At 42.6% G+C, this 26,948-nt stretch overlaps 1 protein-coding gene across 2 annotated transcripts in view; it reads left to right on the top strand.

Annotated features, from left to right (window-relative positions):
* The window catches only part of RNF150 (ring finger protein 150), a 124,968-nt gene extending 100,538 nt beyond the window's left edge, over positions 1–24,430 (top strand). The window contains exon 7 of one of the 2 annotated variants that reach the window (XM_075035944.1): positions 2,508–2,763. In XM_075035944.1, coding sequence (XP_074892045.1) covers positions 2,508–2,530 — 23 coding nt within the window. In that variant the 3' untranslated portion in view covers positions 2,531–2,763. Of the gene's footprint in view, positions 1–2,507; positions 2,764–17,856 lie in introns of those variants that run through there. The other variant, XM_075035935.1, reaches the window with a different exon arrangement.
* Positions 24,431–26,948: the final 2,518 nt, after the last annotated feature.

Genomic DNA, 26,948 nt, shown 5'->3' on the forward strand with positions numbered 1-26,948 from the left:
ATTTGCCTTAGTGCTCCTATAGCGTCATGACCACTTTGAAGGTAACTCAAATGAAAGAAGTAAGCCAGGCAAAAGCTCTACTGATGTACCATTTCCATTCGCTAGTATATATGTTTTTCTCCTTATTCATCTAGGCTTTGAGTCTGTGAACGTGCAAGAGAATCCTTTGCACATGGAAGCCATCTGGTTTCTCACAAGCATTTAAAGGATCGTGTGCATGCTTACACTGTACTTCTTGTGTTGTAACCAGCAGTTTTGATTTCTCAAAAAGCATGAGAGAGTTGCATTTAGAAGCAGATTAAGTGAAAGAGGAGTGTGTGCCTTTACCTGTGTAATGCTTTTTGTATGATAGATAAATAGTCTTGCAGGAAACGTTTGGCCTGCGAGAAGCATCCAAAACTGCTCTGCTTTAAGTTTTCTCCAGATTCTTATAGGGGCAACAGCTCAGATTTCCACATCTAGTTACTAGTACTTACTATTTCAGCCTGGACAAAAAAAAAATGGTATTTCTCATAAAATACCAGCCAAGTCCTACTGTGTTTTTCAAACAGCTCTTTCTTTTGTTACTTACCTCCAACTCCAGCAGAAATTAGGGTGCTTCAAGGATCCTTTAGGGTTACCACAGTAACCAGGTCACTTCATCCAGAAGTGAGAATTCAGACTAAATCTTTAGTAATTGGACTTACATCTTTATTGTTCTGGATGTGGGCGATTTTAAGTGAAGATAGTGCCTGAAACTGATGCTTTGAAACTGATAGGGTGGGTGGAGAAACTGTCTTATGAGTGTTTATAGAAAACATGAATGATCAGAAGAAAAGTAGGTAACAGGTCAAGCCCAACATCTGAGACGAAATATCCAACTACTGGCATGAGTGTTAGGAGAGGATTTTCTCCTGCCTCAGACCCTGGGGGGGACAGGAGAGGTGAGTAAGCCTTCACATTTAGGGATGCTGAAAATAGGACCCACATGGTTATATTCTAGCCCAACTAGATGCCATCTTTGCCAGTCCAGTGACAAGGCTGATATCCTGAGGAATATACTCAGGCTGTACTCAGCACAGTGCACAGTAGCATCAGACTTGCATTAATGAATGTCTGGGCTTCCAAAGCACCCAGGAGATCTATGATGGAATATCCACCCAGCTTGGCCTTTTATTGTGACTATCTTTTGCAAGTGCCAATACTGTTCTTTTCATTTTAACTCATGTTAACATGATCTGAGGCACTCAGAGAGTAGGAAAGAACATACGCTCTGTTGTGGCAATAATTAAACCGTATGTTAATACACATATTAATGTGCAAAACAACTTATCTGGAGATCTCTGTGGTGAATTTGTGCTCTATTTGCCACTGTATAGCCTAGCGTAGTGCTGTAAGACAATGAAAACCATACTCCTACAGGAAAAAATGCATAGAAAATGTATAGAACAAGATACCACTGGGGAAGTCAGCATATGAAAAGCACTTAGCTAAAATAGCTTTATTAAATCATAGCAACTCAGTGGGGAGAAAAAGAAAAAAAATCACACAAAGGAGGTTTAAAATCTGCCAGTTCCTTATGCAAGTAGTTAAATAACGCAATGTTTTCAGCTGCTAATGTTTCTTTGGGAGACAGCCATCAAATGTGGTATGTCATGTATTGCCCAGATTTTGCCCCCATGTGCATGGGATATTGAATTCAACTGAGATCTTGCTAAACTGTATTACTTTTTTATAATTGCTTTTTGAAAAGGTAGTGGCACCAGCAAATTGTCTTTCTGTGCCTGAAAAGCTATCAGTCTGTAAGACCAAAACAGTCTCAAAGTAGGAGATTTTAGAAAAATGACCCTCTGCCAACCTGCTCTGGGAGATGTAACATGTGCTCCCAGCTGCTGAGTAACCTGCAGCCTAAAGATACACTTCAAAGGAAACAGTTTTGAAGGAAAGTGTTGATGGAAAGATTATATTTTCAGTTGTTCACCTTCAAAAGTGCCTTGTTAAACTACCATAATGGCTGCATATTCCACAGGGTGGAAACAATTACGTTTGTTTGCAGTAATTCATTCCTTCTGTCTCTCTTTTTCTTTAAATTAATCCTTCAGGTTTTGGCTGGTTATGAGTAAAAGATGCAAGTCCACTTCCCTTGTAAAAACTGAAAATTTACTGTAAATTTATATTCAGTTTCTAAAAGCCCTCTTTCCAGACTAGATAAATAATGTAACAATATTTTAATCTTTAATTTTTTCTGAAAGCTCCTGAGGTCTAAATATTCTTCTGGAACTGCCTGGGAACCTTCTGCAAACTACCACTTTTCAATGAGAGGGGTTGGAAGTGAAGAACTGGAATGGAAAAGGAAAGGCAAGAAGGGGTTAAAACTGAACTTAATGTCACAAAATTTTGACTCCAACTTTACAGTAGTGTTCCCAAGGGAAATAATAATGAACCAGGGCAAAGGCATTTATATTTTTTGAAGTTATATGGTTGGTTTCCAGGTTTTCAGAGACCTTTTGTTATTTTTACTTTTCCAGGTATGTATTGGTGCATAGAGTAATATCTTTTTCTTCTGCCTCTCTGAAGACTGTGAATGCTCAGAACTGAAAAGAAGGTGGAAGGGAAGTATATATTCACCAAAAAGATTGAAACAGAGACAAAATGTTTTAATGCAGAGAAGCAGTGTTTTAAAATTACACTGTTCCAATTTGAGTTTCACTTGTAGAGCGTTAGGGAGGTCTTGATGGTAGTGGTGGTGTCCAAGTGACCTAATGAACATATTTTCTTGTATAATTCCAGCTGCAATTTGTGGAAATTTACATTGACCTTTCCCCTCCACTGGTCCGAGAAGAAACTCTGAAAACGGATGTCTTGGTCTTGGCCTTTCTCATGTTCTCATGAGCATTTCAGCAAGAGTCCCTGGTAAAAGCAGTGGCTTGGAGGGGATTTTCTGATGCCAGAAGTTGTTCACTTGAAACTAAGTTGTGACCGCAAGCTTATTTGAAAAGAAATGCTAAGAGGCCCTACATTTATATAGCCTAAGACCAGTTTCTATTGTTGTCCCTACAGGGTTTCCTACCAGCCAGACCCAGGCCTTCAAGGGCACTTGGCCAGTGAGAAATTTTCCTGGGTGCTAGGACTGAGGTGCCCTTTAGACACCTTTAGTGGCCTTTAGGTGAGATCGAGTTCCCTCTTTAGTGATAGCCTAGCTGCTTATTGTCCTGGTTGCCCCTCTCTGGGTTTTAATTGTCACCTCAAGCATTTTGTAAGCAAGTAAATGGAGCTCACTTTTTTGTGATGTTGCTGGTGTGAACCACGAGCAAGGAAAGCAAAAGGAGCTAGATAAATAAGAAGGGAGCGTGCTTGCACTCCTGCTTCAGGCTGGTGAGACAAAACTGTTGGTTTCACATCTCAGGTCAAGGAGTCAGGTCGAGTAAAACTGTGTTATGTTCTTTTTCATAAAGGTTCATTTTGGGCAGAAAGGGAGATAGGAAGGAGACGGGATCAGAGGGAGACTCACATCAAATTAATTTTAAAACTTTCACTCAAAATGCTTGTTTGGTTTCAGTTTTTGTAAAGGCTGGGGTTTTTTTTCTTCTTTACATAAGCCATTTTTATAAATGTATTTTCAGACAAGATTTGAATGTAGCAGGCCTGGCCTGGCAGATCAAAGATTTATTTTTTAATGGGAAAAAAACAAAAATGTTGAGCTATTGCAGCAATGTCAAAGAAATGTTCCAGTTAAAAGGAGATTGGCATCAACTGATTTAAAATTTCTTAAATGAACATAACAAGGGATAAACTGTTGACCTTTTTCTTTATGAATGCTTTTCTCGATTGTTATTCTGTACTCATGTGTTTCTCTGTGAATGTGCATTAATATATACAGCCTAGCTTGTTAGAATTTTATCTTGTGCACTAGGCCTGCTGCAGGGAACAGTAACATTTTGGACATTTCTGTTCCAAATATACAGTGGTTCTGTATACCTCCTAGTCATATTTTAATCCTCATTTCATGTGTTTGTGATGAGTTTTAAATGTGCTTCTTTTTCTTTCCTATAGAATGCTTTTGGTTACATCAAAAATATTGCTAAATCCTTTAAGCAAACTGTGAAAGCACCTTTAAAGGAGATCCAAAGGACATTTAAGTTTTACTCTTCCAAAAAGAACAGGTTTTGATACAGTTCCTGTTTGGGGAGGGGGGGTGTCTGATTTCTAAACTAATGAAAAGAGCCACGTTTCTCATAAAAACAGCTACGCATAGACAGATTAAATCTGTTTTTTTGCCTAAGTTTGCAGGAAGTCCCGGGAAATGTTCCTGCTGGAAACTATGAGCTGCTTCTGGCTGCATAGATCTATTTTACTCTTCCTGCTAGTACTCAGTCACAGTTATACGAGATTTATAGACTATACCGGCACTGACAATGTCATATCCCACCTGCCAATTCATAAATGTCAGCAGCAGTTTAAGTCAGAATGCCAACCCACAGCCTGGCACGAGGTATGTTCTGTTTACAACTGCCTAATGGCACTCAAGGACCTTCCTGGTACCTAGACCATCTGAACCGTGGGAAGCTCTCGTTTTAGGAAGTCTTAAGTACAAAAGTTCACATTTTGATAGGGAGATTTCTGTTTCTGGCCATGGTCAGATTCACTTCTCAATCAGAGAACCAGCCACAACCGTAGGTAGAAAATGTTCCTGATAGTGAAACCATTGAGTAGGCTGCAGGGAAGATCAGAGCTGGAATAATTCCTGTTCAAAAGCGGCTAATTACACTGGAATGTAAAACATGTTGCAAGGTTTGATAGGCTTGTGAGGTTTAAGAGAAAGGAGCGTTAGCAGCTGAACTCATCTGTCATCGTAGGATGTAAAGAAAAATCTAAATCTCTGTGGGTTGGTGTTGCATGAAGGGTTCTTTTGAAAACCAGGTATTACAGCTTTTAACTGACATCCGGCTGCGGTTCTGCACTGGCAAAGAGATGAACTAAGTAGCTGGGGAGCTTGTTCGGTGAATGATGCTAATTGATAGAAAATCTGAAAGGGATTATATTGTGCAGCCACTACAATAGTGGAGAGTAGACTCAACTACCCAGGACATCCCTTCCAGTGCAAGTCTCCTAAGGCTCCCTCTTTAAGTAAAGAGAAATACTCCATGTGTTAAAGAAATTGTTCTACTGCAGCTATTTTGAAGCATGGTTTCTGCACTATCCACCCTTTCTTGCTATTGTTTTAAAACAATGTCATCACTTAAACTCCAGAGAAGATGAAAAATCTGTAAACAGTGAAGCATTTCAGGTTACTTATTTTAAAGGAGACATTTATGGTAGCTCCACCAGTTGGTAGTGACTCATCTTAAGTGTTTGCCAGTGCTCAGTGAAAGTCAGGGCTGTCCCTTCTGTGTGTGTATAAGAGAGGATCAGACACAAGTACCAAGACTGCATCTGAACACAGGGCACTAGAAATGAAGTGTACACTGTTTTCAATTAGGGTAAAATTTCCTTATGTAAAGATTCTGCAAAACTGGATATTAGAGAAAGCTTCCTCGCAGAATTTTTAAATTATCCTAGAGGCCTCGAAAAAGAAGTGTATGAATGCTGTAAGTCCCTAAGAAGGAGATTCAAATTAGTAGAATATGTTACTTTGAAAGCATCTAGAATTTATTTTTAAAAACTACTGCAATTCTAATGAAATTAAGGGGTGACACTTCAGCTTGTCACGTTATTTTTCTTCATTGCTAATGCACATATAAATGGCTGAAATTGTTTCTTCTGTATGGAAAACTGGATCTTCTTATTTTAATTGATCATTCCATTAATTCTTAAATGTTTCATGTAGACATAAAAAATGCCTGGCTAATCAACTGAACTGTCCCCTCCATGTATTCAGAAAAATGTCTGTTTACCTATGTGCCCACCTAAGCATAGCAGAAGTAGTATAGCTATAGGGTATGGCTCTAGTCATCTGTTCAGGTTCTTACTTTGTTCCAATACATGCATCAGACCTGTCTGCAGAATATTGTACTGTTGCTGATGCCACACCATCAAGAATGACTACATCTTCCAGTACCTGGTGGAGTCTGTGAGACTGAAAAGCATGTGCTTTGCTTTTAAACGGGATTTTTTACACGGTCACTGAGACACTGTACAGTTGAGGCTCCATGATTCTGGGTTTTTTTGTGGTGTGTGTGTGTGTGTTACAAGAGATTTTTCTACAGCTGAATTGCACTTAAATCAATCTTTATCTTTAGAACTACAGTAAGTAGATAAGCTATGGCCTATGACAAAATATATCATTAAGCTGTCCAGTTCAAATCAGGTTAGACAGCCCTGTAAGGTTCAAGAACATATTTTTTCTGGGTTGTTGTGCTGTTTCTGTCACGTATTCTCTGTTTTTAAGGACTTGTGACAATTGAGCTTTAACCTAAGCAGTGTCAAATGTCTCCAAGTTTTTCGGGGGCATGTATCTGACAGTCCTGTAGGAGCATGAGCATGTGACAGGAGACTAGAAGTGGTCAAATCCTGCAAGTCCACATGTGGCTGGTGGGAGGCAAGACACTGATTTCGCTGCAAGGTGTCGGAAGCGGGGGAAAAAAAAAGCGTGACACACAATGTTACGGCCTCTGCACATGTCTGTTGTTTGCGGGCAGCCCTTGGGTAGCACAGAGGATGCTGAAGCTGTGTGGATGGATGACCGCTGAATGCCATGCTAATCTGCCCAGACTTGGCAGGCATGGTGGTCCCACAGCTGTGCCCTGCTTCAGGCGTTGGAGCTGTTGCTGCAACAGAGCCAGGCCCATTCTCAGGCATGTTGTTTCCTTATACTGAACAAAAAGGAAGACTGTTTTCCCCTTAAGGTAAAAGTTAGGCTGTTAGAAGTTGTGTTTTTCTCATGACAGCAGTAGAAACGACATATCCGATACACGGGTTCCTCTACCACCACTGTGGGATTTCTCCCTTTTGGTTTCCTTACTGTGTGCATTTTTTTCGTACCTAATGAGAAGACATGCCTGGGTGAAATTTTTATTATGGACATTTCTAGTGGAATTAAATTTCAGCCAAGCATCACCACCACCAACATGCATGGTGAGGAAGAGGTTCCTAGTGACATGCACAAAATTCAAAAGCCCAGGAAGTGCTGGGCTAATGGCTTGCCCCTTTATCCTGGAAGCGTCCTGGAGATCTCAGGTGGAGCCCAGTGTTAGCAGCATTGGAAAGGAAGGCAGGACCGTGTGTGAGAGAGGGGGAGAGAAGATCCACATGCACTTTATTCAAGTAATTCCACCACTGTTGAGGTTTTCAGCCACCTCCTTGTGTGTTTTCTCATTAAATCCTCTAATATATACACAGGCATTTTTGTGACATCTTTGCACAAGGATGTTCGTTGTAACTGCTCTTGAAAGTTCAGTATATGATTCCTCAGGACTGTGCTTTGCTAGTGACCTAGGTTTTTTGAGAGCTTATGCAGTAAAAGGTATTTAAAGAGACAGGTTTGAAAATCATGCACATGCTGCCATGACAGGCAAACTCAGCCAGGCTGAGATGAGCTTTTTCAACCTGCTCATTCAAAAATTAACAGGAGTTGTCTTTAAAGCAAGCTGTTGTTTCCTGTTACAGCTGTGTGCATACTTGTAATTGAGGAAGCACTTCGTACTGATTAGGCAGAAATGTTTTTTTTTCTACTTGTCACAGCAGCCTACGTTCCACGTCAAGTTCTCAGAATTAATTGCCCCATGCAGATTTTCGCTGGCTAGTAACCACCTTGTACGTGAGCTGAAGTAGGAGTGAGAAACTTCTAAGATCCTTGAAGAAAACCTGCAGTAATCTGAGGTCTCCTGCAACAGCCTAGCGAGGCCTTGCTCTGCAGGTGCACTTTCATGTCCTAGTCTCCTCGTGTGCCCCTGGTGGGTTGCGCTTCCAAGCACCGAATGCCCCTTCTTGCGTTCCCCTGAGCGCCAGAGGTGGTATTCCCACTTCCCAGGAGGGCCGCCCGCGGTCCTGGCTGCCTTTGCAGGATCCGGCAGTGCTGAAGGGGTTAGGCAGAGATCATAGCGATGGGTTGCAATTTCTCCCAGGCCCTGCTGCGTGCCGGCAGACCCTGCTGAGCCTCAGCCACCACCACTGGGATGGGCTTTTCGGTTGCCGCAGCGGGAAGGAGGGTGCCTGTGGGTTGAGCATCCCTTTTCTCATTCCTCCCAGCCGGGAGCAGGGTGCAAAGCAGCAGGGCAAAGCAGAGGTGCTCTCCAGGTGGGCTCAGCAGGGGTCTGCAGTCCTGAGGAGGAGTGATCTCGGGTGGCTTTGGGCAGCTGCTTCTGCCACGGAGTCCCCCAAGAGGAGGACACAGCTCTGCAGCATGAGCAGACCAGAGAAAAAGGTTTTGGAAACCACTAGCTTACATTGAGTCTTCTGGTTTAATATTGTATCGTGCTTGGGCGTATTGCGATACCTCTCTGGTGCGACTGCTCTGAGGGATTTGTGTGGCCGGTACATCTCTAAATCACCCTGTGAAAGGAAGTTTCTTCGTTATGTTCCTTAAGAACAGAACAGAAGTTTCTCTTACCATTACACTCTCACCCATTCAATCCAGCACATTATGTGTCTGAGTCACGCTGTAATTTCCTTCTCCTTTCAGGCTTGCAGGAAGCAGAGCACACTGCTGACACGGGTTTTTAAAGTATAAATAAGCAAGTTCAGTCACAATAGCAGTCACCAGTATAGCCCATGGAAACTGAGATGCACATGATTAAATTGTGTGATTATACTTCTTGGATGTAAAAGCCTCTTTCTTATGACTGCCTGCCAATAGGCCATATAGCATATAACACGTGCTAGTACATACAGCATTTAACTCTCCTTTTGTCACATACCGGCTATCCCTTCAGATTTTTAAATGGGTGGCAGTGTGATTAAAGATGTTTGCTCACTGCTCAAAGGGTGTATGTCTCTCCACACTTCTCACTTTGGCTACTGGAAGAATGCTTGCAATATCCCTTACACACCATTAACATGACAAAGCATGATTATTTTTAACTTTATCACTTAATGCTGTTTGATTTGCAGTAACACCAAGGAGTCCTGGCTGTTTAGCAGCTGCTTAGGAAAACCAAGTAGAAAAGTAGTCCCCATGCCACACCTGATGTTTTAAACATGTAACATCATGGTACCACAGGGACAGCTTGCAGATGTTAAATGCAAGGGGTGGGGGTGGGGGTGTCCCTTCCCTTCCTTTCTGTCTTTCTGTATGCTTCTTTCCTGAAGTTGGCTGCAGTACTCGCCTTGTGACTGAGCCAGCCTGTTCAGCTGCTAGCCTAGCAAAAAAATGCTTTCAAGGTAGTTTGCAGACATTTTTTAAAATTAAGTCTACTCCCTGGCCAATCAAAGGAATAGCAGAGCTTCAGGATAGGTGGCAGGAGGGTGAGCTAGGGCAGGGGAGTTGGTCTTCCACTTCTTGGCTCTGTCATGCTGCTGGTACGCGGAACTATACTTCAGCTAAGTCAGAAACGCGGTCTGCATACAGAGAAATTAAATGGAAAAATAATAGAAATGATCAGAGAATAATATCTGCACACGAAGTGTTTGTAGCAGTGCTTGGGACTGCACGATACTAGTGATTTTAGTTCAGTCTGGGCCTAAGATTAGGACTTCATTGTGAGTGAATTTGGTGAAGAGTTGAATTAGGCTTTTTGTTTAACATGAAATGGAAAACTTAATTTATGTTTCTTAGGATTCTTAGAGTGGTGTAGGAAATGGCAAAAAAGTAGCTAAATTCTTTCAGAATTAAAGGTCTTTGACTATTTAATATATTACCAAAGGTAGCTAAGGTACTTGAAAATCAAAACCGTCATGTAGTTACAGCCCCATGCTTCAGTATTTTTTAATCTTTTCCCTTTTTATAGGAGATCTCATTTTCTGATTTTCAATCAAATACATGAATAATTTTGCATGTTCTAAATAATAATCACTTCTAACAGGCTGTACATTGAATCAAATGCATTCAGATCTTTTTTTCTGAAACTTACTGTGGGCTTCAAAAGAACGTGCTGTCCTGACCAGAGGTGCATCTGGTGCAGTATTTGGGCACAGAGGATGGCCGGTGGTGAACGATAAGGACGGTGTGCAGCGGCAACCCACTGGTGCTCTACCCTTCCAGACAGCAGGAAAGCTTGGAGGGGGAAAAGAAAAGCAGCTTTGCAAAGGTTTAAGAGGCTGGATGCCTTGTTGTGAAGGAAGTAGGGTGGTTCTTGTCTTGCAATCAAAGAAGGGGAGAGTGTGGGACTGAAGAATGGGGTCAGGCAAAGACGGAAGAAAATACTTCGTAGTGACTAAGAGCAGATGTGCAGATAAACTGTGAAGGACCTTGAATGTGGGGATTAGCTGATACGAGAGCATAGTGGTCGGTTCAGGAGACCTTAGTGTGATGACTCTGTTGACTGTTCAGGTAATCTTTCTGATCATATTTTAAGTGAGTTTCCAATAGGAAAGAGGAAAGACTAGTCATGGGAAGAGAAAATAACAATGCAGTATCTAGGCCACAGAAGGAGTTTCCCTGCCCATCCCAGGGCAGGAACGGGATGAGCGTGACCCGTAAGAGTAAGGAGAAAGAGGAAAGTATACTGAAAGCAAAAATACTAGGTTTTCTTGTGTCATACTTGGCAGGGGCATGTTCTTTCTATCACAGAGAGGGTTGGCAGCTCCCCGCTAACACAGCTAAGCAAGAGTTCCCAAAACGTCACCCAGCCTCTCATAGAGAGAAGACAGATCTCCAAAGTGTTGACTCCTAAAATAATGTTATTACATGCTGTGAATTTCAAAGGCCTTGTGTTCTGATTCATGGACAAAATCCCAAGGAGCTAGTATATGCTCATGAAAGGTAGATACAGAGATATATATAAAAAAAATTTTTAAAAATCACTTTGCTTTTCCAGCCAATCAGGTCCAGCTGTCTCCATGCAATAACATCTGGTATGTGTTCTTCCCCTTTTGCTCAGCTTCCTGAAAATGTGTTTGCTGTCCACTCCGTGTGTTTTATATCATATGTCCTTATTTGGACAGATTATTTTTTCCCCCCTTTTTTTTGGAGAGAGGATTTGGGTGCTGATACTTTCTACACTGTCTATGAAAATGAGTTTATTGGTCTTGCCAAAATACAGAATGTCTTCTCAGGTAACTGGTGTTAAAGTTTATTGCTTAAGTACAACATGTTCCAAATTTAGGCTTCAGAAAATAGGTTGTATTACTAATAATTTCCCCTTTGCTTTTTGATGCTTGTCTTGAGATACTGGGATATGAGTTCCAGAAGTGCTGAGTACTTACAGCTGTAGCTGAAGTTAGCAGAAGATATGCTTGGGGCATGCAATGTGCAGGTTAATTCTGTAACTGAAAAATCAGGTTTACTGTTTCTTAACTAGGCACCCAGAATCAGTGAATGCCTTGAAGAGTTGTGACTCTCCATCTCAGTAGTTAGTGTCTAGAATGATGATGATGATATCACCCCTTCATACTGCAGGATGTTTGAAGACAGGGAACTACATCTTTGGCCGTTTTCCATTAAGAGATGCTGTGTGTTCTCCCAAAACATAGATCCTAGAGAAAGATTAAGAGAAGAAAGTTTGTTGCCTTTTCACTCAATGAGAAGAAAAAAACAAGTTTGCTTTGGGAGGGACTCTAGTGGTTTATGTCATATCCAGGCCCATCTATCAAGTCTCTCAACCACTTGGAGTTTACTCCAGTTAAAGACATTTTTTAAATGTGGTCTTGAATGAATCTTGCCAGGTCATGGCATTTGGTTCTTCCCGGTGTGCTGATGTTTGGGTATTCTTTGCAGTGTGTTTCAGACATCTTCTGCTTTTTCCTCTGGATGAAGCCCTGTTGCTGTTAGTACAGTCACAGAGCTCTGACTTGTTATTTATGGAGAAGACTCTAACCTTTTCTTCCAAAAGCAGTTACCATGCTCAAGTACTTTTTCCCCTTGCTGCTCAGATCTCTCTCTGATGCTAGGGAACAGCAATAAAATACTTCCCCAGTACTTTGTTCTCAGTTGTAGCCAGCCAGACTTCTTCATCCATTTTATTAGCCTCTGTGTACAAAAGGACCGCATTAGTAACAGGTTTTTTACAACCCTTTCTCTTCAGACATATTCCCACTGCTTATTTTGCATTAGAGATTTTATAGGCATTTTTTTTCCATGTGTTTTATTTCAGTTGTGTTGTTAGTGTAGTTACGGCCTGTTCTAAAGAATTACAATTATCAAGATGACATGGAAGGAATTTGAGACTTGCTTATAAAATGATCCAGTAAGAAGTATTGGATGATTAATTTGTGAAAAATTTTAAGAATCAGTAGTGTTTTTAAAGAAGAGGGTCTTAGCGATAAAATAAATTTGATTGATACTGTTGTGGAAGGAGTTGCCATTTGAGGTACTAACTTCACAGGACCACGCTCCTCCTCTTAGACTATAAGCAGCAAAGCGATGCTGTGGCAAGGCTGCAACAGGAGGGAACAATAAACTCGGTAATGGTAAAGGGCATTCTTGGGCAGACAAAGAAAAATAGAGGGCTCTAGAAATGTCTCTATCTCCCCATCATAAATCAAATGTGACGAATAGTGTTCTGGTTGTTCTGATACTGGAAACAAAATCTGAGTAACACTGCTTGCATTGGCAGTTCGCTGTGGCTTCATGCTGAACAGAATCCATTTGATAAAGGTCCCATATCAATGCCTCTAATGACCCTGGATATATTTTCTTCTCAGGTCCTCAGAGCTCCAGGAGATGGCCACATTTCTGCTTTCTTCTGGAGCAAAATTCTTCCAGACACATCTGACTGGGGGCAACGTTTGTTTGGTAGAAGTGAGCCCCAGACTGGAATAAGGTTCATGTTAACACATAAATTTTAGATATTCTTCTAGATCTGAGAGGATACCTGTCACCAGGGATTTAATGTTTTGGCTTTGTTCTATCTTCAGAAAATGCAGAGTTCTGAAATAAGGTATATTTCACAGTAGTGAGAATGTGAAATGAATAGCGAAATCAAGTCCAAGTTTTGCTGTGTATTTATTGTCAAAATGAGGTTTTAGACAGAGTCTGCTGTACAATTTCTGCCAGCTAAGGATGGGATAACTGATAAATTTTTCAGAGCATTTCATTAGACGAAGAAATCAATAATGATTAATTTCTCCTCAAAGCCAGGCATCTACCATCAAGAACAGAAGTTCTGCGCAAAACAAGACTTGTTTCTTGTGCTAAATGCTTGACTTTATAGCTGGACAAATAGGTTACACCTAAGTCAGTAGCACGGTAGCAGCTTTTTCTTACCCTCTGATTCCTGTGACTGCTGTAAGATGAAGAAAACCATTAGCAGCTGCAGAGCTCTGTGCAATGGTTTAATTGTGTGTGGAGCAGGACTGAGTATGCTGAATTAGTTCACAGAGAGCTGATAATAAATGAGGGGAGGGAGACCGACTCCCAGCTGAATAGTTCATTGCTGTGGCCCATGTTTTTAAACCGCAAGAATAGGAGATTGCTGGCTTTAGTTACACTTTCAGTAGATGAATTACACACTTGCTGGCAGCTCTCATTTGACATGTAATAATCGATACTTCTCTACTTACTCACAAATGAGTGTAATAGCAGAGAGCTACCTGAAGGTCCAGAGAAGGAAAAAAGTCTGTCATCTTAGACAAACCTCGTATGCATTCAATGCTGAGAAGCCTTTGCTGTATAACATTTGAAAGTATTCTTATTCTTCTGCTGATTCCCTGGATGCAAATTGCTTGTGGACCTTTTAGCCCAATCATGGGGTTCTGCAGCTTTTCTAGCTCTGTGAGCTGGGGGAAATCTCAGCCTGTCGGGCAAGCAGGAGCAATTTTAGGCACTGCCCGTGTCCTAAGGACATCAGAGCACAATGTCGGATGTGGCCTCCTCGGGAGGAGCACAGTGGTGAGCAGGAATGAGGTCTCTGTGAGTGCAAAACCCACCACAGTTATATCAGCTTGTTCCTCATCCTTGAGCAGGTCATTACAAGTGTATCTTGATTTGTGGCCATGCCTGTATGCTTACCTACATATGGCAGATGAATGGTTTTGTAAATGCACTTTACACTCACTGTTGAATGCTTAGGTCCCTCCCAAGACTCTTGCAAACAGTATCAAATTCTTAGAAACCCGTCATCTGACCTTTTTCTTTTGGAATATTTATTAGTGTACAACAGCTACAAGACTTACTCAAAGTGTTAGGGGTAGCAGCAGCAGTAGATAACTATTACTAGTGTGCGGTCGTACTGTTTTTAAAGCACCAGAGTAATTTGCTGGTTTCATCCTTGTTTGACTGCAATTAAATATATACATCACTCAATGAACTTTGCAACGAGTAAGGGCTGTACCACTATTATGTAGGGCAGTTCCATATCGATGTGGTGATATTCTTCCTGCATTAGCATATTTAAATTTAAAGTTATACTGGCTAGAGAAGGAGTTTCTTTTATTGCACCTCTCAAATGAGTGTGTGTCAGGGAATATAAGTGAGTGGAAAAAGTCTGTCTGGAAGTAGGCAGCATGCTGTGGTGTATTGCGTTTCGCTGACATGAGAGGAATGTGGCAGTGAGGTCTACAGTTGCCTGCTGTAGGCACTAGCGCTCAGGCTGAAAAGCAGCTTGGGATGTGCCTTTTGCTTCATTAAGCAAAAGGCTTTATGCCTGTGGCATGAAGTGCTACAAAACACGGTGGAAGTATTACAGTGTATGTTGTTAGACAGCATTGCCAGGCTCAAACATCTAAAATCACAAGTCAGATATTCCAACATAAAATCTGTCTAGAATTTAGGGATATGGTTTTTTAAACTCTTCATTTCCTTTTTACTTCTCAAGATTTATTTAAGTGAAAGCTGAGATCTTCACCGAAAGTTGAGATCCTCACCTGATTTCAGGGCTTTAAGAAAAACACCAAATTTCAAAAAAACTTGCAAAAAGGTCATAAAAGTTCTTAACAGTGAGTCAGGCCTCTCCCATAGAAGCTGTGTGATTGTATAAGCTTTGTGATTGTAAATAGGATCTAAAAATCAGGGATGCAAAATGCAGGCTAAGCTCCTGGCACTTGCAGTTTAGTTGAGGTTTGCTTACCTTTAACAAATGTCACTAACTGTGCTGGCTCACGTTATTGAGCAGCCGGCCAAAAAAAAACCAAAAAACAACCAAACAACCCACACCACAGTCTAGAAAGCCTGCGTTGTGTGGGGGAGCCACGGTGAGGCAGTTTGTAGACCTTGCAGCCAGTTACCTACGGCTGATCCGTATCTGGTGTAACTTCTGCAGCCTCCTAGAGTTTCGTCCTGTGTGCGTTGGGGTCAGCAGTACGACTCCTGTTCACAAGAGCAAGCACGGAATGCTGAGGGATGCATTAATTTCCTTGTGTTGTCTGTGTCTTGTGAAGAAACGTCAGTGCTGACCCCTTCCCTCAAAGGGAAGGTGTAAGGGATGATGACGTCTGAGTTCCCACTCTGCTGAAGCAGCAGGCTCTAGCTTTAGGATTTTGAACCCTGCTGCACTGTTAGCAAGCAAGGAAGGTGGAGCATTCATGTTTCTAGGTGGTTTTGCAGTGCTGGAAAAGCAATGCCATAGGCACGGGCATTTTTAGAATCCTTTGTTCATTGTTCCTACTGACCTGCACTTCAGTCCCGAAGAAGACAAACTACAAAGCCCACACTTTGGAGAGACTAAGATCCAAGAATTTAAATAATTGTATACGATTTTTAATGTACAACTCCGGCTTGCTTGTTTGGAAAACGGGTGCTCCTGTACGTAGGTTAGACTGTTGGTAGGTGAGGTGTAAATCTGCTTCTGTTCTATCTGCCTGTCTTGACCTCAGGTGAGATTTTTTTCTGCTGTGCAACCCTAGAAGAAACAACACTCTGACATTTGTGTTGGCAGCTCAGCCTGCCTCTTCAGCACACGTGTGTCTGTCAGCAGTCAGCCAGTCCTCCTTTCCTGCACAGCTAGTTCAGATGAAAATCACCTTTCTCTCAAGAGTGCTCCAAGCGGCTGTTTAACATGGCTAAACCTCAGGAACTCTGTCATGCAAATATAAACCTGCTTTTAGGTCAACATTTAAAGCATTATTTTCATTGTTTTTAAGAATCCTATTAGTTAGAGAGGAATGATAAATAATCCAGTCATCTGGAACCACATCGTTCTGGCTCAGGAAGCTGTTACCACTACAGATGATGCTTTAGGTCTTGGAGGTGTATATGATACGCTTTTGTACTCTGGGATCTAGCAGAACACCTAATGGTTCAATGTAATTGAAGCCCACTGAAGTCTGCAGAAGATATCATTCAGTTTGTAAGTACTTCTTCCACCTTCAGTGGAAACATTTATAGTCAGAAGCAATGCCTTGAAATGTTTTACTACTGTCATATTGATAGGAAAAAAAAAAGATATAAAGAGGTTGTATGCATTAATTATTTATCTTGCAATCATGAAAGTATAAAAATAATCCAGGGTGAAAATTGGGAGGCATCGTAAAGGAAAGCACTGGTTCTTGCAGTTTGAATAATGCAGACCCCACTCAAGCTTTCTCTGCAGAACATGAGGTCTAATCCTAGCACAAGTAAATACATGTTTTTTCTCTACAACAGATTTAAAAATCATGCAGCTCTTGAGAGGAGACTAATTGTGCTCACTTAGCTTCAAGTGAATAATTAAACTGAGAGGAGTTATTATTTTCCTGGCTCCTATGTAATGTTTCTCACTTATTAATTCTTAGATATTCAACTTTTAGACCTTTTAGCATCAATCAAGCTCTGCTTCTATTGTCTGAAAAATGAAATATGTAAAGGAAAAACTGCCATGATTTAAATACATTGTATTGTTACAGTATAAATATCATCATTGTAATTAAACCACTTGAAAATATGAACCATCAACTTTTTCTCTCAGGGACTCGTCCACCTATGGGATTTTTGTGCCTTTGAAAATCTCCCCAGAGATCCAGTGTGCTTTGCTTCTCCTGATTGTTCTTGAAATAAAATTAGCTTTTAGTCCTTTAAAATCTGATGGCTTTATCTGCTACTAAATGCACACATAGTAAGCGCTGTGGGATCAAAACAAAAACAAGTTACTCCTCCTACGCTTGCTGTTTTGATGGGATTTGCAGTTTGGCAAAAGTCAATAATCTGACTCTTGCTGTATTTGGCATCGTGGTGGATTAAGGTAGATCCCTTTGGCCTGGATCAAGAACCTGCAAGGTATCTGCGAATCAGAGGAAAGGGTGAATAGAAAAGAGACTGGAAAAGGATGAGAGAAGGCACCTGAGAAGGCAGGTAGCCTGGTCCTGAGTCCTGGGGCAGAACTAACGACACTCGTGTCGCTCCTTCCAGGCATCAGCCTGGCGCCCCCTTAAAAGTCTCTGCTAACAGAGATTCTGTCACCTAATGAGGGTTTGGGCAGATTTTTTTCCTGTTAGAAATGTTTTCCTGATGGCCGACTTGCCCCACCAGGTGCCTGTGACTTTGTCCATAATTTGCTGCCTTTGTGGGGAGAGAAGGATGATGCCACGTTGAAGAAGTGAAAAGGGATGAGGAGGGAAGCGCTTAGGTCGTGGGAGGAAGGTCATGGAGATGAAGGGCATGGATGGAAAGCCCTGGGAGGATTAGGAGCAGAAGAAAGTGTTACCCATCCAGGCTCCTTGTCATCATGTTTCTCGCTACTGATGGCTTGAACTTTCTGATATTTTTGAAATGCTTTAGACAGATATTGAATAAGAGCAAAGTTTGGAATCTAAGCACAACCTCAGTGGCGGGGAAACCCCTGGGTCCCATCTGCAGAACTGAAAAACATTAACACGTTGACAGAAAGATGTGACCATAATGCCCTTTTCCTGTCTTTTCTACCCTCACAGATGAACAGGAGCCAGCAGTCAGCAGTGATTCAGATATTTCATTGATTATGGCCATGGAGGTTGGACTGTCCGATGTGGAGCTTTCCACTGATCAAGACTGCGAAGAGGTGAAGTCTTGAAAAACAAACAGACATCAGCACTAAACTACAGGGGAGGGTCACAGGGAGGGACCGAGTCAGCTTTCTAGGATTTGGACCAGTCATGCACATGCCTCCAGAGCACTGTCACTCCTGCACACTCCATTCTGAGATGGTCACGAAAAGCAATAGCAACAGTTGTGTCTGCCTGGATGCAGTTTCATCATCTACTTATGTTCATTTTGTTCAAATGGGAGATGAGCGCTTCCAGTTTACCCACGTGCTTGAGAGCAGTCATGTAACTCTTCAGTGGCTCATAAATACGCAACTGAAATGACAGCTTGAGTGTTTTCTACACTTGTTTGATTGGGGTTTTGTTTCTTTTTTTTGAAAAGACGTATGTTTGTTATGTTTGTTTGTTTGTTTATAGTTTGTTACGGATGGACACTCTGTCTTTGTTGACTGACCCCAGCTTTTTCAAGAGTTCAATCCAGAAATCTGAATTCCCATTCACTGGTCACTTCATGATCTGACTCCAGGATTTATCATTGCCTTGTTGTTTCTGCGTGAAGTACACATGGCTTCAGAAGGATGGTGCACCAGCACCCTGCATTAATGTGAAGCCTGCTTTCATTAAGTGGGAGCCTTGGAAATGGTATATTCTGAAGGCCTTTATTTGTGAGAGAGCTCTGAATTAACAGAGCTTGCTGAGATTTGGGTTAAAACTGCATTATGTTGGCTTTTACTTAGAGCTCTGTTCTAGACCAGTATCGTACAGTGTGAAGGAGAGAAAGAAAAGCTTAAAGCTTCACTCCATCCTCGTGGTCCTTTGCTATATTTTATGCTGTTAGCAGTTGTCAGCACATTAATGGCCTTCCTTCAAGTCACAATTCAGTAGCTGGAAAAGAAGATCTAGTAGAACATCATGTCTTTTCTTAATTTTACAGACCAAAATCTGACCGGTAGGCTAAAGGAGTGTCTGAGAGGTTTCCAGAGGCTTCTTGTTAACAGCTGTGCATTAGGCAGATGACAAGAATATTCTTACAAAGGGTCTGGAGATGCCGATATCAGTGTCAGAAATTGCTAATGAAGCGGGAGGCAGCTGGTTGAAATGTTTACTTCCTGTTTTGTTTAGTTTTGTTTTGTTTTTTCTTAGTGTGTTTCACTTCTTAACATTTTGACAGCAGTTTTTGCCTGCTTGTTATCGAACACAAGAGTTCAGGTGGTGCATTGCCCTCCAGAGTCCCTGTCAACGTTGTCGCAAGCATAATGGAATACTTGCAGTTTGTATATAGATATATATACCAAAATATTTTGGGTAGAGAGGAGGGAATTTGAAAATAAACAGAACTAACATAAGTCAAAACACCTAAATAATAATGACCTGTGGTGATTATTTAGTTCATCCTGAGCTCTGCTTTCCAGGGAAAAGCTTATCGTTACTTGTTCAGTATATGATTTCGGTTTTCAGTCAAAATACGCAACTGTGAAGAAGCATTTTTAGCTTACTGTTATACAAGAGTAAATGGTTTCTGTTGACAGTCAGATGATTTGAATCACATTACTGCCTCCTGAGTAAGTCCATAGAATCAACAGTTCATCTTACATTGAAATTTCATGGAGAGGTCAAACATTTTGACTTGATGGTGTCATGGCAGCATCTCAAAATGCAACTATTAGTGTTCTTGCTGCATTTAATCTCCTTGTGGATTTACTTGTTAGATGTGGAAACCAACTTCCAGCCAAAATTCGGTTTGTCAGATCTTATTCAGGAAAAAATGTGTTTAGAACTATCCCTAAAATTTTGGCCAACATCCTTCTTTAGTACAGGAAGAAGGAAAAATTATACTCCATGCTTTTCCGTCCAGTTAGAACTCAGTTCATTTTATAGCTTAATTTTTTTGATGTTCTCAGTCCCTAAATTGCAGGGTAACTTTGAGGCAAAGGAGCACAGCCTAATCATCCTTCAAAACCATGATCCGGAAATGTGCCGTTACGTTTTTATAAGCCATTTGAAAGGACATCTCTTTTTAAAGAGATACAGGCAGCTGGAAATCTGCTTGGTTTAAAAAGAAGGTTAGAGATCGTTCCAGAGGGCGCAGCTAGGTCAGTCTTGCCAATATTTGTAGTTCTGTAATCGTATTTTCCTTATTCTTTAATGTCTTCTGTATTCCTTGCTTCTATGGGAAAGGCCCACAGCATCAGGGGAACCGATGCTGAAATTCACCCCTACACAAGAGAGTTTGCACAAGGTACCACATCAGCTGCACTTAAGCTCTGGAAATAATGCTGAAATGGGATTTAAGTGGTGCTTACATGAAATACTGGCCCTTCACACAGGAATGAAATTCATCTCAAATGACTGCAGGGGAAGAGTGAAGCTGGTTGTATACACAGTCAGGTCTCCCTATGGAAAGTACACGCACCGGTACAATTTCTTCTCTAGCGCTGAAGCCTGGGTGCTACATGTCACAGGATCATCACGAACACGATGTCCGAGTTGTCAGGGATCCTTTAACATCCACCCACTGCAGCCCAGCACACAGACAAAAAACTCCTGGCTGAACTGTTTGGGTTTCAGAGGAGCTGTCGCAAAGTCTTCGTTTTATTTCACAAACTTAATTAAGTTAATCTCAATGGATAGATTGACTAATTATCTGTTGCCGTAGCAGAGTCACCCACAGCAGAGCAAGCGAGGCCTGTGGAAAAGCACGGCAGGAGGCGAAACTCCCAGCTGATCCTGAACTGAGTCCTTTGCCCAGCGAAATCATTGAAGGGAGCTGTACTCAAGGGGGCATCACATAGATGGTAACTGAGACCCTGCCCATGTTTCTAGGATTTAGTGAAGGATTTTGGAGAGGGATTGCACCCTGAATGATCTTTTCCTAAGTATCTCATACTAGATGTGGTCCCTCGGGGTCCACAGGTGGCCCCTGGCAGAGGCAGGGTGCTAGGCTGGGCGAGACACTTTTACATATCACCATACTGTGGCCTTTCAAAAGAGGCGTCCTAGTAAATCTGGGTCAGGAGTCTTTCTGCTTTTGTTTTGCCAGTGCTACCTGCAGTTTCGCTCAGGGAAGATGTTCTTCCGTCCCTGTCCTCAGGTGTTCTACAGCTCTGAGCACTGTTAAGCGATAACGAGCGCAAAGCCAGGTTACACAACACTGAAGCCAGAACTTAGGAAAGCACTTAAGTAAATGTTTTATTCCGTCCTTCTTCCAAAAAGCACTTATGACTAATTTTGGACTTGTACCAAAATCACATTATTTTCAACAGGTCTTCTATGAGCATAATTAAGCCCCTGTGTCAACTGGAAATGTTTTCCTAAAGCAGGACCTGGCTGACAATATTCTTTGTATATATAACCTGTGAAATGCCTTGGGAATTTGAGGTGCTTCATAAATATTAAGACGCCCAGATGTATGTTCGTAACACGTGTGAAAGCCTTAATTCTGCAGATCTGCACGCCCATGCACAGTTTTGCCTACATGAGTCTCCCCACTGAGATTTCTCGCAGGGTAAAAGCAAACCTCCCGATTTGCAGCTTTGGGTAAGATTAGTCCCGTCCTGAGCATTGCGTGAGTCCTCGGTACTGCTGCCCACTAAGCTTGGGCTCTGGCATTAAATACGTGGGATTCAGACACCGGGGACACAGCACTGCCTGTTCAGAAGGGAAAGCAGCCTTTAGCATGCAGCCAGGAAAAAAACAAATCCTCTGGTGCCCTCTGACGAACAAGTGCTCATGCACATAATTCCGCAGGCTCCTGCCGTGACTGCCCACTCACGGCACCAGGGACTGGGCACAGGGGCACCTCCTGCACAGGGCCGGTGGCAGCTTTCTTGTCGTTAAGCTGATCTTGCACCTCTCTGAGCTCTTCTTGTGCTGTCATCTAAGGCTCTTTTCTCTTCTTTTTCATGTAGTAGGTGGGAGAAGCGTTCACCTTAGCGAGGCTCATCTTCACTCGGGCTGGGTTGCAGGATGAAACTAGGACAGACAGGGACTGCGCTCTGAGTATCCTTTGATTTTCATGGGGTTCGTGAACTGCACTCCCAAAGGTCTGTTCAATAGGTAGGACACTTAAAAAGTTAGATGGGCAGAATTTTGCGCTCACAAACGACCTAATGTGTGCGTGCAGATGTGCAAGGCGCCAGCTCTGCATCCCTTCTTCGCGGCTGACCCGTTCTGCTGGGGATGCAGATCTGGCATTTGCTGAGGGTTTGGGGTTTTTTTCATTTTCTGAGTTCTTTAGAGCCTCAAAACCAGGATCAGGACAGTCATAGCACTACGGTTCATTCTTTAAGCATTCTAAAGAATTAAATTGCCATGTATGCATATGAAAGTACATCAGTATGACTGTGGAAACTGTATTGTAGTGAAAACAGAAGCAGCTGCCATTTTTAGACTTATTTATATGAGGGAGATTGTGGCACTAAAGAAAAAGGCTTTATAAAGGCAATTTGAAAAAATTATTGAAATTGCGTATGATAAGAGATCCCTCAGATCTCACTACTTTAATGACCTCTGGATCAGATCCAGAAGAAGTCATTGCAAGAAGGGCAGTATTTCATCTCTCATTGAATGACCCGTTTGGGATACATTGTTATTTTGTGAACAAAATGAACCCCGGATCTAGCTCTGAATTTAATTTTTCTCAAAGAATATGCATTTTGTGATCTAAATTTTTTGTTGTCAAACCTGTTAACCCACCCTCTTTTTCCCCCTTGCTAAATAAAAAAGAAATGCTTGTCCAACTTGAAAAATGTCTAGCTCAGAAGACCTTTGCATATGGACAGGTTGCTCTGGCAGGTGTCTGCAGATGACTTGACACTTCTATGTACTTTCAGTCATCAGTACAACACAGTTACAGATTTTCCATAAAGTGTGTTTCATTTGCTCTTCTTGTTAAACCTGGAGTACAGTCATCATATAGATTTTCCAGAGTTTTGCCTTACAAACTTTTTCCTTTGAATATATGCCACAGCCGTTTGAGCGGATTCTGTGATTAAAAAGCAAAGATTGGGGCACAAGTCTTTATACATAAATCTCTGGACTGCAAGTCCCTGTTGTGACAATTGGTCTGTACTGAAATGACGATAGAGGTTATGTGTAACAGCGGGAAACGCCTTTCAGCCCAGGCAGCTGGGAATCTCCCAGACTTTGTTTGCAAGAGGCTCATTCCTTCGTGGTCTGTTGTCTGTAGAAAAGCTCCTGACTAAGCATCTAGTTTGAAATAAGCCAGGAATAGGAATTTACAGGCTGTGCAAACCAAGGAAACCAATAGTCATTTATTGATTTCTATTCATTAGCAATAATGGACTTTTTTTTTTTTAACCATTTGTTGTTCTTGTAGATCCCTGTTGTAGGGCCAAAGTTACCGGGCTGCTAAGGAACAGGGGCCAGGACAAGCTGACTCTCCAAACAGAAGAGGGAGGGCTTGCTTTGCTGTTGGGATACATCCCTTCTGCCAGACTGAAATGGCAGAGAAATCCAAACTGTTCCTTCCCAGCCCCTCTCACAAATGTTTGCTCTAGTGTGAGTCTCTGTTGCAGGGGAAGGAGATGGTGGGATCAAACGAAGGCCGTGCTGCTTCCTCTCTTGCAATTTTTTGCTGCCTGTATCTCTTGTATCAGGTTGGACGGCTCTGATTCAGCACGGAGGAAAGGAGCCAGCCTAAATTCAACTTAAGGGCTTAGTGAAAGATAGGCCATGGGGTTTCAGCGGGTTCAGGAGAGCCGAGCTTCTTCATAACCAGCGCTGGCCGGGTTTGCTGCTTCATTGAAGAACACTGAGCATTGACTCGTTTGTTTTATAGGTGCAAAATGTGTGAGCGTATATGGGGCAACCAGTGTGACAGAAATGAATCAGCTTGGTTAACGCAAGCGGTGAAAAACAATGTCATGAAATATTTTAGGGGCGAGGGAAAATGAGGGTGGAGGTGTTGTTCTCGCAGACTTTTTAAAGAGGGACAATTGATCCAACACAAGCACTTCTTTTATTTTACCAAGCTGTTACCTGAACTAATTGATAGTTTCGCAGTTGAAAGAGGAACGCCAGATGGACTTTTTAGGCTGGATTTGTTTGTGTAGCAGATGGCAGCTGCGGGCTGGGACAGCAAGTGAGGGAGGCGGCTGCCCTCTGCCGCGCAGCTTCCCCCGCCGGGCTGGAAACCCGCTCGGCTCCCTTTCTCTTCTTTGGCACTTCTTTTTCAACAAAATAAACCTTCCGAGCAGGAGCTGTATTTCAAAAGGAGAAATAGAGAGGAAAGATGAATGAAAGATGTTGTGGATTTTGAATGAAAAGCCAACGGATTAGTTTTCCATCTGAAATTAATCTTGTCTCTCTCAACTATTTTAATTGTGAATTGGTGGAAGTTGCTTTTTTCTGGAGTGAATGCAAAAAAAGGAGAGGAAAAAAAAAAAGAAATCGCATTTTCCCTTTCTTGTTTATTTCTTGATCCTTCAGTCCTGTGTAGCATTAAAAACAATAGCAAGATCAAGTTGCTTGTTTGCTCTGAATGTATACGGTTATTTCAGATGTCAAATATCTAATGTTTTGTATGTGTACGTAATACCATCCTTACTTCTTGTTTCATGTTAGGAACCTGAAATGACTGTACCATTTTATAATTAGAAATGTAAAGAGGGGACAGTGGGTGGGAGGGTCTGTTATTTTTATAGCAAGATGTTCCTTGTATTTAGCGAACATTTAAAATGGTTTTGTACTTGTCAAAATATACATTCCATCCATTTCCAGAAGAGAATTATTTTTATTTAGAGTAGTTTATAAGCAAACCAAAAAAATGTGGCGTCCCATTTGTACGCAGTTCATGAACAGAGCAGAAGTATCCTGGTTTTCAGTGATGGCTCCAAAGCTTTTTCCAGCCGTGTCTCTTCTCACACGCTGCAGAGCCGTACCAGCAAATGCCAATGTTAAAAAGGGAAGAAAAATTCTGAACAAAATAAATACCATATGGATCAGTGCACAGCTTACCGAAATAACTTCCAGTTTGGAGACAATGGTCTGTCCCAGTGCAATTCTCCAAGGTAATCAGCCCTGTTCTGGACAGCAGGAGTGGATTTACTGGGAGGCTTTCAGCCCTGCCTCTCCCCCTGCGCAGGGGGCCCCCGAGTAAGCCCGGGGTCCCCACTTGTTCCACGGCCCCCTCAGGTTGGGAGCCTGGTTTTGACTGAAGTTGGTTTGCTGGTAAGGCAGTCGGTTTCTGCAGGTTGACCACGTTGTGTTTCTTTAGACTGTGGAAACGACCCTTCATCTCCACGTTAAAAAAAAAAGTTCCTTTCTCTGGACAGCTGCGCTTTGGTTTGTGAAACACCTAGAGAAAGACCATGGCAAAAACACACAGTGGCATTTGCATAGGTGGTTCTTTTTCTTGTAGTTAGCTTTTTTCCCCCCCTGCTACCTGTGACTTTCTGCCAAAACAGTGCAGTAGCAGTTTGTGAAGCGAGCCTTTTTTTCTAGCATTACTTTCTGTACAGTATTGCAAATACACTTTAACTCTTCGCTGATATTTTGTAAAGTATACATCTTCCCCTCCAAGGCACTTTATCTCTCTTGAAAAATGTGGGAGTCGGAGAACTACCATCTTAAAGGGATTTGCCTGAAATCGTGAGGCACACACTTTTTTTTTGTCCTTCTTGCTTTGTTATATACTGTAAATGCTAAAGAGCATGGACAGTGACTCAGCTGGGGGAAGTACCGAAATGTTGAGGCTAATATTTGGAAGCATTATTCAGTAGTACAACACGGCTATTTTTGTTATATAGAGGATTATAATGTAAATATGTGAGACTGTGTTATTATGTACTAGTAAAATATTGCAACTCTCAAAGTTAAGATGGTGAATTCCAAGGAATTTTATTGCAAGTTTTTTAATAAAATGAATCCGATTACTGTGTCGTACATATTTTCTAACAGACTGTGTAAAACTGGCATTTCCTGATGCATGAGACTTGCAGGTTGTTTCTTCCTGAACTCGGCCGCTGCGGACTTTGGCATTCACAGGAGGCAGAAGCTGTAGTGGGAAGGGACCCGAGTGGCAGCCTGGCCTCCGTGCCACCGCTCCAGCCCCAGACGCTGCTCTGCTCCCCCCTATCCTTCAGCTTCTTTTGACCAGAAAGCAGCGGCTGCGTGGGAGATAAATACCTCCGCTTCCCCGAGGGAGAGCTGCAGCCTCACCCCAGATGCTGGGCACGATGTGTTAAAATAGCTTGAAAAGGTGACGGCTCTGCCATGCCTCAGTGGGAGTTGCACCGCCGTCGTGCGGGGTCATCCGGCTGCTCTTCCCTCACCCGGCCGGCCACCGCTCCGAGTCCCTGGGAGCCGTGGGAGAGCCCCAGGGGTTGTCACGCCATCCAGCATAGGTGTGGTACTGACAGGAGGTTTGAAAATCCTGCCTAAAAGAAGTTTTTGAGACACTTAAAAGTTTTCCCATAGATGCAAAAGGCGGCAGACAGAAATCCCTGAAGGAGGGCCAAATCCTGGCTCGAGCCGCAGCCCCGCCGCGGGGGCCCGGCCTGCCCCCATCCTGGCCCACATTTTGTGCTTGCTGGCCGGTGCCGCCAGCGCAGATGCCTCTCCCAGCCGCGGCGGTGCGTTCGAGGCATCAACGTGCCAAATCGGTTGGGGCCCTAACTTGGATTTCACCCAGGAGCGAGGAAGCAGCAGCCGCGGTCTAGATCGCACCCAGACCCCCGTGCCTCCTTGCTCCCACGCGCCCACCCTCCCGCTGGGCTTTGCCTTTGCCGTTCACGACGGAGGGGCAGCAGCAAGCTGGCTCAGAGCAGGAAAACCGCCTGTGATTTAACGTGGCTTTATCGGCAATGCCGGGAATTATTTTTCCCCTGCCAACCCGTGTCAGCCGGTCGGCGCCACAGCCTGGAGCTCCCATCCCACCAGCCCCGCTCCGAGGGCAGAAGCCCTCCACACCGCAACGAACCCTGGGCTGCCTTCGGAGGGAGATTTTTAGGTATCGCTAGCCAAGGAATCTGGTCTCGCTC

This window comes from Buteo buteo, chromosome 1 (assembly GCF_964188355.1).
Source record: "Buteo buteo chromosome 1, bButBut1.hap1.1, whole genome shotgun sequence".
Taxonomy (NCBI): Eukaryota; Metazoa; Chordata; class Aves; order Accipitriformes; family Accipitridae; genus Buteo; species Buteo buteo.